Source organism: Poecilia latipinna, unplaced genomic scaffold (genome assembly GCF_001443285.1).
Source record: "Poecilia latipinna isolate Pla-1442-1.1 unplaced genomic scaffold, P_latipinna-1.0 Scaffold1695, whole genome shotgun sequence".
Classification (NCBI taxonomy): domain Eukaryota; kingdom Metazoa; phylum Chordata; class Actinopteri; order Cyprinodontiformes; family Poeciliidae; genus Poecilia; species Poecilia latipinna.
Window position 1 is genome coordinate 62446 of NW_015114311.1, and position 11586 is coordinate 74031.

An 11586-nucleotide genomic window follows, 5' to 3' on the forward strand; every position below is an offset into this window, starting at 1 on the left:
AGATGTGGGACTTTAAACAAAAAAGAAACCAAAAAAAAAACCCCAATTTTTTTTTTTTTTTTTTTTTTTTTTTTTTTTTTTTGTAGGTTTTTTTGTTTTCATTATCTAGGCAATCATGTTTTTTAGTGTTTTTCAATGTTTGGCTCTCATCAGCTTCAAGAACATATGGACACTGTGACTGATTCTACCAATAGGTCTTTCTCACTAGCTCCATATTATAACAGGGTCTAAAATTTAAATCCATTCTCTGACTATTTTTAGATGCCTTATTGATGGACACACCACCTAGCTGTAATCCATGAATCATTTAAGCATAAACACCAACAAAACTTGAATATGTGCAGCACTTTGCAAAAGTATTTACACCACTTGAACTTTTTGTCATTTGTATTTTCACTCCCCTTCAGGTCTGATGCTCCTCTTAAAGATACTTTTGTCTGATTTCCTAAATACTTCCATGGATATATTATATTGTAAAGCAAAAATATTGGCTCATCTGATCTGATTTTTATGATCAGCCATATTGTTCCAATTTTTTTGTCTGTTTAAGCTGTCATATTTTGACATTTCAAGAACTAAAATGGGTGGCCACTTGAGTTGGTGTGGGACAAACTCTTATAACAAGTTGACTTTAGGTGAAAATTAAAACGAAATAGGTATTTTTTGGTACTGATTTCTCTTTTGTGCATACTCACAGAACTTGTTCATCCCTTATGGGCCTTTTGAAACCAAAGGGTTTCACATAAACATTTGGAAAATATAGACAAAAGTCTACAGAACTACTGTTCCAGAGCATTTTAAAAGACTAGACGATGTCCTGGCTTCTTTAAACCAAGGGTCAGGACTGAAACTCAGCCTTTTCACTAAGTGCTTGTCTTTTTTTAATGAGGCAGGCTAGCTGAAACTCATGCAAATAAGCAGCCAGCCAGCTGGTAACACAGCAGCCAAATGATCAAGGTAGGAGGTTTGGAGGTGAAGGAGACAAGGTGGGGAGAGAAGGAGGAGATAGAAGAGGGAGATGGACAGTAATAAACCATGACTGGTAGCTTTTTCTTTTATTGTTTCTGAAGGTCTAATCTTATTACTTTATTCACTTTCAATCAATTTATGCCTTCTTCATGGGTGAGTACTGGAAATATGTCCCCTGACAGGAGAGGACACCAGCACACCTTTCCCTTTCTCGAGAAGGGATGGTGTCTCAAAGCTGTATGCACCTCAGCCACCATTGGGTGACAAGCCCCCGCAGCAGTGAGGACACGACCGCTCCGATGCATGTGTGCATGAGAGCGTGAGAGACCTGTCTTTCCCTCCTCTGTAGCGCTCATTCCAGCAGATTCTGCTGGCAAAAGATGTGGTTTACCCTGCCAACAGCAACCACCCTTATCCATCCCATGCTTCTGTCCCCCCTCCCCCTTGGCTTCCTGATGAGGGAGAGAGGAAGAGCCCTACAGCTCCACTCATTTTTCATCTGCATGGGTTTTATCTGTGATTGGAGTGTGTCTGAGTGAATCAAGCTGCACCACATGTCCAAATAGGCGCCAGCAGGTACATTGGCTTGCAAAAGTATTGATACCCATTGAAGGTTTTTTTTTTATTTCATTTTGTAAAGATACAACTACAAACATCGATGTTTAGAATTGGGTGTGTGCTTCTACCAGTTTTGGATTGGACGGAGAGTGAATGTCAATCTCGCCACAGATTCTCAGTTGACTTTAGTAAGTTGTTGACTAAATTGTGGATTTCAAGTGATAGCAACCACTTTTTATTGTTGCTCAGGATGTATGTTTAGAGTCCTCGTCCTGCTGGAAGGTGAACCTCTGCCCCACTCACTCATGAGCCTACATCTATGCATCTAGCTTCTCATCGTTTCCGGTTTCTCTGCTGAAGAAAAGCACCCTTACATGAATAATCATGCCTTTCATTGTAGCGATGGCATAGTTTCAGTTCTTTTTGGCACGCTTTTTTTTCCCCATGTAGTGCCAAAAGTTCAAATTTGTTCCCCTTCAAACAGAGTATCTTCTGGCAAACTGAAAATTGAACTTTTTCGTTTCTTAGCATGGGGCCTCTTGGTTGCTTCTCCAATCAATGCTTAGTAATCAATTAAACCTTCCCCAACATGTATAGTCTTAGTTTTGCACTTGTCTTTTTTTTTGTTTTCACTTTGCAGATAATGGATTGGACACTCCTCTTTTAGTAAAGCTTGTTCATTTTTTTTTACCCCACTTTAAAATTCTCTTCAACTTTCTCACTGACCTGTCTGATGTTTTCCTCCAAAGCTTTCCCAGAACACCTGAATCAAATTAAGTGGGCTCTGTATTGTTAATTGTTAAGGAGACAGATAATTGTGAAGGCAAAATGTTGCATATAGGACTTTATTTCCACATTTTTATTTTATTTTCACATTTTTATTATATTTTTATAAATTACACAAAAACAACATGTAATTTATATTAATCTTTACCGTTATGTACTACTGTGTGTTGGTCCCTCACATTAAATCCAAATAAAATACATTGAGGTTTATGGATGTATGAATAGTTTGCATAACATTATTGACTTGTGATTGCAAAACCAAAAATGTCATTGCAGATACAAAAAAAAAAAAAAATTACAGTCGCAAAGTTCTGAAAATGTAAGGCAAAGAAACCCGTTCAAATTTACAATCAGTATGACAAGACTCAAGTAACCACCCCTTATTCATAGATATTCAATTCCTAAAGAGAACAAGAGTTAGATTTACGCTCGTCATTGTTTAATCATTAAAGCCTCTGCATTTTGTGGCTTTTCAGCTGCCTCGTCTTAGATGTCTGTATTTATTTACTGGTTGTGCTTCCGTCTGGTTTTGGGCGATGAAGACCACGTGCGTGCTCCTGTGGAGACATCCTTCACCTGCTGCCTGTGAGGAACGATCCAAACATGGGAGAAAGAGTCAGAAATCATACGTGTGCCACTGTGTGCGTGTGTGTTCTTAGTGTGACCTGAAAGTGTACATCTCGGGCCAAAAATCTTCATGTAGCAGTGTGTGCAGTACGGCTTCTCGTCGTACTGCAATGCAATCATCAGCACACGATTACTGTGCCATCATTTTCACTTAGTCAGAATGTGTTCTTCATTTTTTTAGTCTCATTTATCTTCCTTATGTACCTCAGCATGCTGGCCAGCCGTCAGCTGTCTGTTGCACCTCTGGCACTTCAGGCATAGAGGATGGTAGTCCCTCCCTAAGGACCTCTTCTTCTCCCCTGCGCCAAAGACAAACAGCAGCTAAATGAGGAGCAGTTTATGCATCTTTACTATTAAAGTGGAACATGTTTCATTTCTGTACACATGTAATCTGCCTTTACTTGCTTTAAATACAGAACAGTTTTAGCGCAGCTTTTGATGACAAAACAATTTGTAATTCTTGATATACATGTTTGTTAGACATCTACCTTTTAAACAAGAAAACTTGACTCATTGTCTTCTAACATGTTGGTAAAATACCTATATCCAAAATTGCTGCATGCAACTTCTACGAAGCAGAGGTTTGGAGTGCCTCATCTTGTTTTAAAATGTTTACAGGGTATAAAATATATATATAAAAAACTGATTATAAATAAGTAAAAGTTGGTCACTGGCAGTCACAAAAAACAATTAACAATATTACTAAGTATTAAAACTAAATATGTTGGTGAAAATGTGTGTTTTAAGTGTGATATTTTAGAGAGTCAGTGTTTTTAGTGAACTTACATTATAAGTTTGTTTTGTTTTGTTTTTTTACATACAGTTTATATCCTTGGGTTGGGGAAAAAATGTGTTAAATACAAGGTCTTAGAAACTATTTCCACCCTTTACAAATTTAATCTGTTTTTTGCGTTTCAGTCATATGCAACCTTATGTGAAAATACAGTTGCATTTTTTTTTTGTTAAGTCATGAAATAAGTTTGATCAACAACAATTTTCTGGTTTGGTTTCCCGAGCCACATCCACAGCGTTTAATGATTGGCTGTACTGTACGATAAAGAAATCACTGAAACAGAAGTTGTCTGACAACATGAAGAACACTAAAGGATATCAAAAAACAAATAAAAAAATCATTAGGAGTTTTAAAGAAATTCGAGAACAGATGAGAACAAAGTAAATATGAATCAGAGGCGAACTATTTCAGGAGTTGCCAGCCTACCAAAGTTTCTCCAAAGGACGCAGAACAACATTTACAGCGATATGGTATATGAAGCAGTGAAAGTCACTGCTTCATATAGAGCTAAAACCAAGAGATGGCATCCATGGGCCAAAACTGCAGCTGACCAAAAAGAAGACAAAAGCCCATCCCCCCCTTCCTCCAGCAACATTTTAATGATCCCCAAGACTTTCAAGAAAACATTCTGTGGACTGACAAGACAAAAAGTGGAACTTTCTGGAAGGAGTGTGTCCTTTTACAGCTGTTCTAAAACGTTTCAGGAAAGGAAACTCATACAAAACACACCTCTGAAGTGATGTAAAAGGCTAATTATCAGTCCGCCGTTGGCCCAAGCATTTAGATTAGTTTTAAGGGGTAGCTGCTATGGACAGGCCGGTGTGGACAGCTTTTCCTGGCATTTTGTTTTCATTCGGGTCATCTTTGTCAGAAATTTAGCTTTGTGATCATCTAAAACATTTAAGTGTAACAAAAAAAACAAAATAAGATACATCTATAGGCAAATACTTTTAAACCACACTCTACATGAAAAGTGCAATGCCTCAGTCACAATACAAACTTCCGCAAATCCAGGTGATATTTGAAAAAAAAAAAAAAAATTCACTGAATGAATGAAATGATTAGTTATAAATCTTTTAAAAAGAGAATTGATCCAGATGAAATGAAGGGACTGCTCCCCCTTTCCAGTCCCCCCAACACTAATAGGCCAGACTTTGGGGCATTGAGGTGGAAAAGAGATAAGTAGGCCGGGTCACATTAGAAAATCTGAACTTTCCCAAGCAAATGGATGGGCAAGCGAAAACTGTTTTGAAAAAAAGAACAAAGCAGACTTGCAGCCGTTGCTGTGCGGCTACATGTAGCGAGGGCTCTGCGTGCGGCAAACTAAAAGAGACTGAAGGTGAGGAGGAAACCCTGAGAGCAGCGTGCAAGCTCGTTTGGGCAGACCCACATCCTGTTGTTATTATGGATACCGGGGTTTGAATCTATGCATGTGTGTGAGTGTGTGTGTGTGTGAGCGGTTCAAAGAGAAGCAGAAAAACATGATAGAAGTAAAACGAGAGATATTTAGGTTTTCCATCAGAACACAAAATAAGAAAGCATTAATTGTAGCCCTAAATAAACACAAGAAAAAAAAAACACACGAAAATGGTGATGGCCCATTTACATTTGCTTGTGTGCATGATATCAATTTCACCTCTACAGGCACATGATTATAACCTGGAAATGAAGGCATGAGCTTAAATTGTCCACACACTTCTACTTTTGATACGCTTTTTCCACAGTATTAGGCTCAAGTATTAGAAAGAGACAAAACCACGACCCAACACGGAAAAAAAAAAAAAAAAAAAACCCTGAAAGAAACAGACATCTATGCTGGCCAAGGCGTAGGGAGACAGAGTGTAAAATTTTAAAGAGGTCAGACTCACCAAAGTAGACAGGCTTTCCACAAATTGGACAGTAGCCTACCATGGTCTGTAATTATTTATCGTGCAGGTACAAAGATCATGCGTGTGCGTGCAAGTGTGAACTGAAAATTCGACAGGAAAACGGTTTAACTGCAAGTATGTCAGCATCTTGTGAAGTCAGATCCGGATGCGGTGGGCCAGACGTCACAGGAAGAGAGTGAAGTTTGAGATTTCAGATTTGAGAAGCTGGCGCCAGTGGAAAAAAAAAAAAAAAGAGTCAGGTGGTGTCTCTGATCACATCCTGCACTCATTCTGAAAGACATCAAAGGGCCTAAAAAGCTGATATTTTACTCTATGGCTTCTCACCAATACACACAATGATGTTGTAAAGAGGGAATGAAAGAGGGGTGAAGAAAGGAGGAACAAAAACCAGCTGTCAGCAGCTCAGATTCCCACCTATCTTCTCCTCTTTCCTGCTCCTTTCTCCCTATTTTCTAGATTCCAAACCTCGAATTGAGCTTCTGAATCAAAATGGGAAACGTAATACTTCTCCCTTTCTTTTCCTGTCGGCCCATTGCCTCTCTCGCTTTCTCTCTCTCTCTCTCTCTCTCTCTGTCTCTTTCTCTCTGTATGTCACATACTCAAACACACACACAAGCACACCGGCTGTGTAATGACTCACACAGACACAAACCACACACAAAGGCTGCACTTCTCCTCAATGACGTCACAAAAAGAGGGTGAGGCACGGCGAGGCCGGGTTGGTTGCAGGGACAGATGGGGGTGGACGGGGGCGGCGGTTATCCCCTCGAGACAGGTGATGGAGGCAAACCTGGAGAGAGGGAGGGTGAGGTAACAGTAGTCAGAAACAGCTCAGCTGGGAGAGAGCGGGCGAACTGTCATGAACTTCTGAAAAAAAAAAAAAACCCAGAGTGGAACAGGATCGGTGAAGTCAGTGAGGAAGACAGGCAAATGTGCTTCTGGCTGGTTGCATGAAAACATAGAAGACACCATGGAGGAAGAAACATTCAGGTGCTTTACTTTAGTGAAAGTGATATCACTTGGTAGGATTACTCCAACAGGTAATACTCCCCCCTGTCCCCCACCCCCCCAAAAAAATAAATAAAAAAACAGCTGCCAAGCAGGGCCGGCCCAAGGGTGGATGAGGCACTAAGCAGGAATCTACTTGGGGCCCATCTCCATCTAAACCCACCACCCACCAGCAGCTACAACAGCACTGACTTGACTTCCCTTTTAAAGTGTCTATGATTTATCATGACAGAATTCTCCATGAACATATCTTTTTTTTAAAAGTGCAAATCCATAGATATGGAAACGGTATTGTGAATTAATGGCCTGGAAAACAAGATAAAACATGACTGGCTGCATCACACATGTTTGGCGTCTCAATACAGTAGACAAGAAACAAGAGTCTTGTTATTAAAAATGTGTGATTTAAGATTCATGCTTTAATTTTACTCTCAAGCTTCTACTGGCTGGAAGTTATATAAACTGACTTGAATCAAATTGGAAAAAACAAACAAAAAAAAAAAAAAACAAAAAGGCAGCTAAAGTTTAGGATGATGAGAAGAAGGGCTTCCAAACTCGCCGACTAGGAGCTCATCTCCAAAGATGAAGGTCTGAAATATCTGTAAGCTTGCCGGTAATAAGTTTAAAACTTGAATAGCTTGATGTACATTTGAACAATTTTTTTTCTTCTTTAAGTGGTGTATAAACTATATACCAGGAAGTTGACAGGCTGAGAATTTTCTGAAGTTTTGTCATGTCAGTGGTGCTGGGGTGTTGTGGTTTGGAATCTTGCAGCATTTGGCACGCTGTATTTTACAGTCATTAAAGGTTTTCTTTGAGTAATCTTAACCTTTATTTGGGCTATTTCTGTGGGCAATGTTCACATCAAATGACAACACTCATTATACACACGAGGGTATTAAAACGTGCATTTTCTAACCCTTTATTTCTTTTTAAATCTTCCATTTATTTTGCAGCATCCTATACTGAATACATATCATTTCTGGTCTAACCATGAATTTCAGCTGATAGCCCTAACAATTACAGAGCAGAACAGAGGCCAAAAGTGGAATCTCAAATTAGAGATCTTCTGGTTGCGACTCTTTAGACAGGAATGTTGACACGCTGCATGACAGCTGTAAACTGTGCAACAGGGGAGAAAATGAGATTGCAAACCATATTTAAATAATAATAATAATAATAACATAAACAATACTGTTGTCATTTACAGGTTTCTAGCGTTTCTATTGTTAAAATGTTTGAACATGGCAGTTACTCCAAATAAATCAGCGACATCTCAGTTCCAGGCCAACAAGAATTGTGTCATACACCAGGCAGCCTATAATCTCCAGACCTTTATTCGACAGAAAACATTCAGAATGACATTAACAATTATGTTTCAGAGATACATGTAACAAATGTGGAGAAACTGTGGAAAATATAGACTCGTAGCTCCGTGATACACTGCACACAATTTAAAGTGATTCCCGTTCCCCAGTTGTCAGACATGCAAATAAACCTTAGAAAGCTAATTTGGGGTACAACCAAAGAACTTACCTTTTCTTTTTTTCTTCAGCGCTCGTGGCGCCCCAAGGCCTTGCCGCTTTGGGGAGTCAGTCTTTTCACTTAAATGGAATGTTGAGTCAGGGTTACACAATAATTAACAGTGCAGCGATTCGCAAGAAAGCTACATTTTTCAAGTATGTTCAGTTTTTACTACGTTTGCAAAGGAAAACTCAGACATGCTGTTTCTCTGAACAGTCAAATATTTTATCTGCTCGCTCTCTGTAGCTCGAGAACAAACCAGCCATATTTTCTTTTTCATGATTTATATGATTTCAAATATAACTTTCAGTTTTTCCAGAAATAAAACCTGCAATAGGATCTTTTTTTTATTTTTTTACTTCATCCACCTTTTAAAACACATTATTATTTTGTACACATCAAGAACACATGTCCTAGATTTTGTCCCCCACACCCAGGTTTTCTTCCAAAAATCCATGTGGCTCTCACTGAACTTTATATATCCATTTGATATATACAGGATGTCTTCATTTGCATATTTGCCAACATCCTTCTCTTGTGTGCCATGCTTTGCAGAGGAATAGAATACCAAGCATTTATTTCATCTGACCAGGCTTCCCTAAAGGATAACCTATCATGTCTCTCCATCAGCATTCATTGTGTGTGGACAGGCAGCATTTGGAGAGTTACATCCTGAATCGCAGGCGGCTGATATGCATGCACAACTCACAATGATTTTTGATGCTAATTATGATTTTGGGATTTAAATAAAGAACAGCCACTGAATATGCACACAAAATAATAAGCGACCTGTCCCGTTCGAGAAAGAAGATTTCCATTGGTTGCTTTCAAATAAAATTGAAACACAATTAAGGGAATAATGAGAAAATCAAGAAAAGAAAAAAAACAACCAAAAAACAAAAGAGGAAGCAAAGCACTGAAAAGGGGACTCAATGCAATTGTGAAAGAGAGAGAGAGAGAGAGAGAGAGAGAGAGAGGGAACGGAAACAGGAGGAGAGAAGAGAGGGGGCGTTAAAACCACATTTCCCAGTGGATCTTTAGCCGAGGCCGTGTTGAGAAAACTGCCAAAACTCTTAACAGACACTCCCGCACTGGCGCTCACTTACACGCATGGTTCACTTCTGCCAAGTCATATGAGAAACACCAACACCAACTGGATGGAGAGACATGGGAAAAAGGTGTCGGCAGGAACTGGAGGGATTTACAGGCGACTGGTGGAAAAGGAGGAGGAGGAGAGAGAGAGAGAGGGAGAGAGAGAGAGAGAGAGACAGAGAGAAACTCAAGCTGCTCTCCCCTCTTCTGTGTCCTCTGGTGTGGCTCTGAGAACTGCATGTGGGCTGGGAGGAGTTGAGGGGTTGGAACACAGGAAGAGGTTCAAGAAAGAAAACGGCTGGAAGGATTCCTTCTTCCCACACACACTTTGAATGTATCACATGTGCATGCACATGAATGTTCACCACACACACACACACACACACACACACACACACACACAGTAGAAAAAAGGTGTCTTTTTTCCACCTTGCACTCACAGTCACGAGTCATCCTGTTTCAACTCTTGGCATCCTCCTTGCACCTCCAAGCCCAGAATATGACACTGCTTTAGGGTTTGGTCTCAGCAACAAGCTCACTGTTGTGCTCACAGTACGAGACGTGAGGTGGAGAAAATCAAGCGGATGAAGATAACAGGAGACCATGTGAAGATTTACTTTTCAAAACTTTTATATCGTGTTTGTTTTTTGTTTTTTTCTGTTTTTTCAAATTAAACTTTTTCTGTGTTGCATTTACTGCCCTCTTTGATATGGGAATTTTTTTTTTCTTTTAAAAAGAGAAATTTTATTACTACATTAGGTTGCCCCCTTACCACAAGGCATTGCTCGTCTCTGTTTGCCTTTTTGAAGATAACTTGCCACGGTCAAATGAATCTTTCTTGAATTCTGTATGTTGTGATGTGGTGACACATATTTGGGATGCTTTTTTTAATACCCCCCCCCCCACAAATCTTCCCCTCCTGTGCTAGTCTCCCTGCAGTCAGATGGTCCAAAGGCCATAATCCTCTACTGAAGGTATCAATGAATAAAAGTCAGCGAAATAATTCCTTGTTTTTCCTCTATTAATCTAGGAAAGCCCCTAAGTCCCCTCATGCTTCTGTGGAGTGATATGATTACAGCATGGCAGCCATTATTAGACGATTAGCAGTCATGAGTGGCTGAGTCAGTCCGATTGCATTATGGGACATTATGTTGTTTTGGAAGATCTGGACAAAAGCCTTTGGATGAATGTTTTTGTTTGTTGGTGTGTGACAAATATGCCTCTGTTTTTCTGCTTTTTGTGTCCTAATTTGGTCAGATGTAAAGTTTAAGTGAAGGTTTAGGGATGGCGTCATCTTTAAGTTGGTTTTGGATCAATTCTACAAAGTGTTTAATCTCAGTTCAGTCTATTTTTAGGGGTGGAAGACCCTGTGTGCAAACATGACTGAGTCTGTGTATTATAGCAAGGACATTTTCTATCACGATTCTTACAAACAAAACTATTAATGTTATAATGCAAACAGGACAGAATTGGTGGATGAATCAACAGAATTACATTTTCTTTTTGTCAGGCTTTCTCTATTGTAAACTCATAGAAATGCCACTATTGTCACACAATAATATTTTAATCTGGTACTGGTAATTTTGCATGGACTCCATTGACCCAAATGTTCTGTAGAAACCATATCTCCTTCTTTGTGAAAGTCTTATGTTTTGTTTGATCTAAAACCTAAAATATTTTTCGCATGTATTTATACACCTAACTTTGCAAATTAGAAGTTGTGCTTCTTCGACTCGCCATTTTGGTTGCAGCCACATAAGACGTGGTTTTAGGTACCCCAGCATATGAGGCCAGATAAGAAACAGCGTGACCACAGCTTAAGCAAAGAAGATGACAAGCTGAGAATTTTTCCACATTCTTGTCATGCCAGTAACAACAAGTTGGTTTGGTTCAGGATGAAAAAGCTCGGAAATGTTCCATCATCTGCCTTCTTGTATTTTACGGACATTTCAAGCTTTCGCGAAGCACCGTTAAGGACAACACGCCGTTCATCCAATGACAGGGTTCTAGACCTGTAGGTATTAAAACATGCAATGTCTAAACATTTATATTTCTCTTCTTGCATCGATATCAGATAATCTTAATATAAATATACATAATCACGTCTGCGCCATTCATGAATTTAGCTCATAACTCTGACAATTATTAAAAAAGAGTCAGTAGGCTAAAATGTTTACTATATGCTGAATGTAAGCAAGACTTAGAACTCAAGATCTAATTGTTGTTAATTGGAAAATATGGAAGCGACCCATAATAATAATAATAATAATAATAATAATAATAATAATAATAATAATAATAATTATTATTATTATTATTATTATTATTATTATTATTATT

General features: G+C 38.9%; 1 protein-coding gene and 1 long non-coding RNA gene across 3 annotated transcripts; both read right to left on the minus strand.

Annotated features, from left to right (window-relative positions):
- Positions 1 to 1597: 1597 nt before the first annotated feature.
- Positions 1598 to 6133, minus strand: LOC106964610 (cysteine-rich protein 1). 2 transcript variants are annotated; one of them, XM_015060233.1, is made up of 4 exons: positions 5602 to 6116; positions 3145 to 3239; positions 2979 to 3045; positions 1598 to 2896 (listed from the first exon to the last, which is right to left on the minus strand). In XM_015060233.1, the coding sequence occupies exons 1-4, from the start codon at positions 5642 to 5644 to the stop codon at positions 2886 to 2888; spliced, it is 216 nt and encodes a 71-aa protein (XP_014915719.1). In that variant the 5' UTR covers positions 5645 to 6116; the 3' UTR covers positions 1598 to 2885. The 2 variants fall into 2 exon arrangements, with proteins under 2 accessions (XP_014915719.1, XP_014915718.1); XM_015060232.1 differs by having other exon boundaries at positions 1598 to 3045; positions 5602 to 6133.
- Positions 6134 to 6388: 255 nt separating this feature from the next.
- On the minus strand, positions 6389 to 9631 carry LOC106964611 (uncharacterized). The gene is made up of 3 exons (XR_001428463.1): positions 9261 to 9631; positions 8167 to 8234; positions 6389 to 6412 (listed from the first exon to the last, which is right to left on the minus strand). It is a non-coding gene; the product is annotated as an uncharacterized LOC106964611 (long non-coding RNA).
- Between the last annotated feature and the right edge of the window lie 1955 nt (positions 9632 to 11586).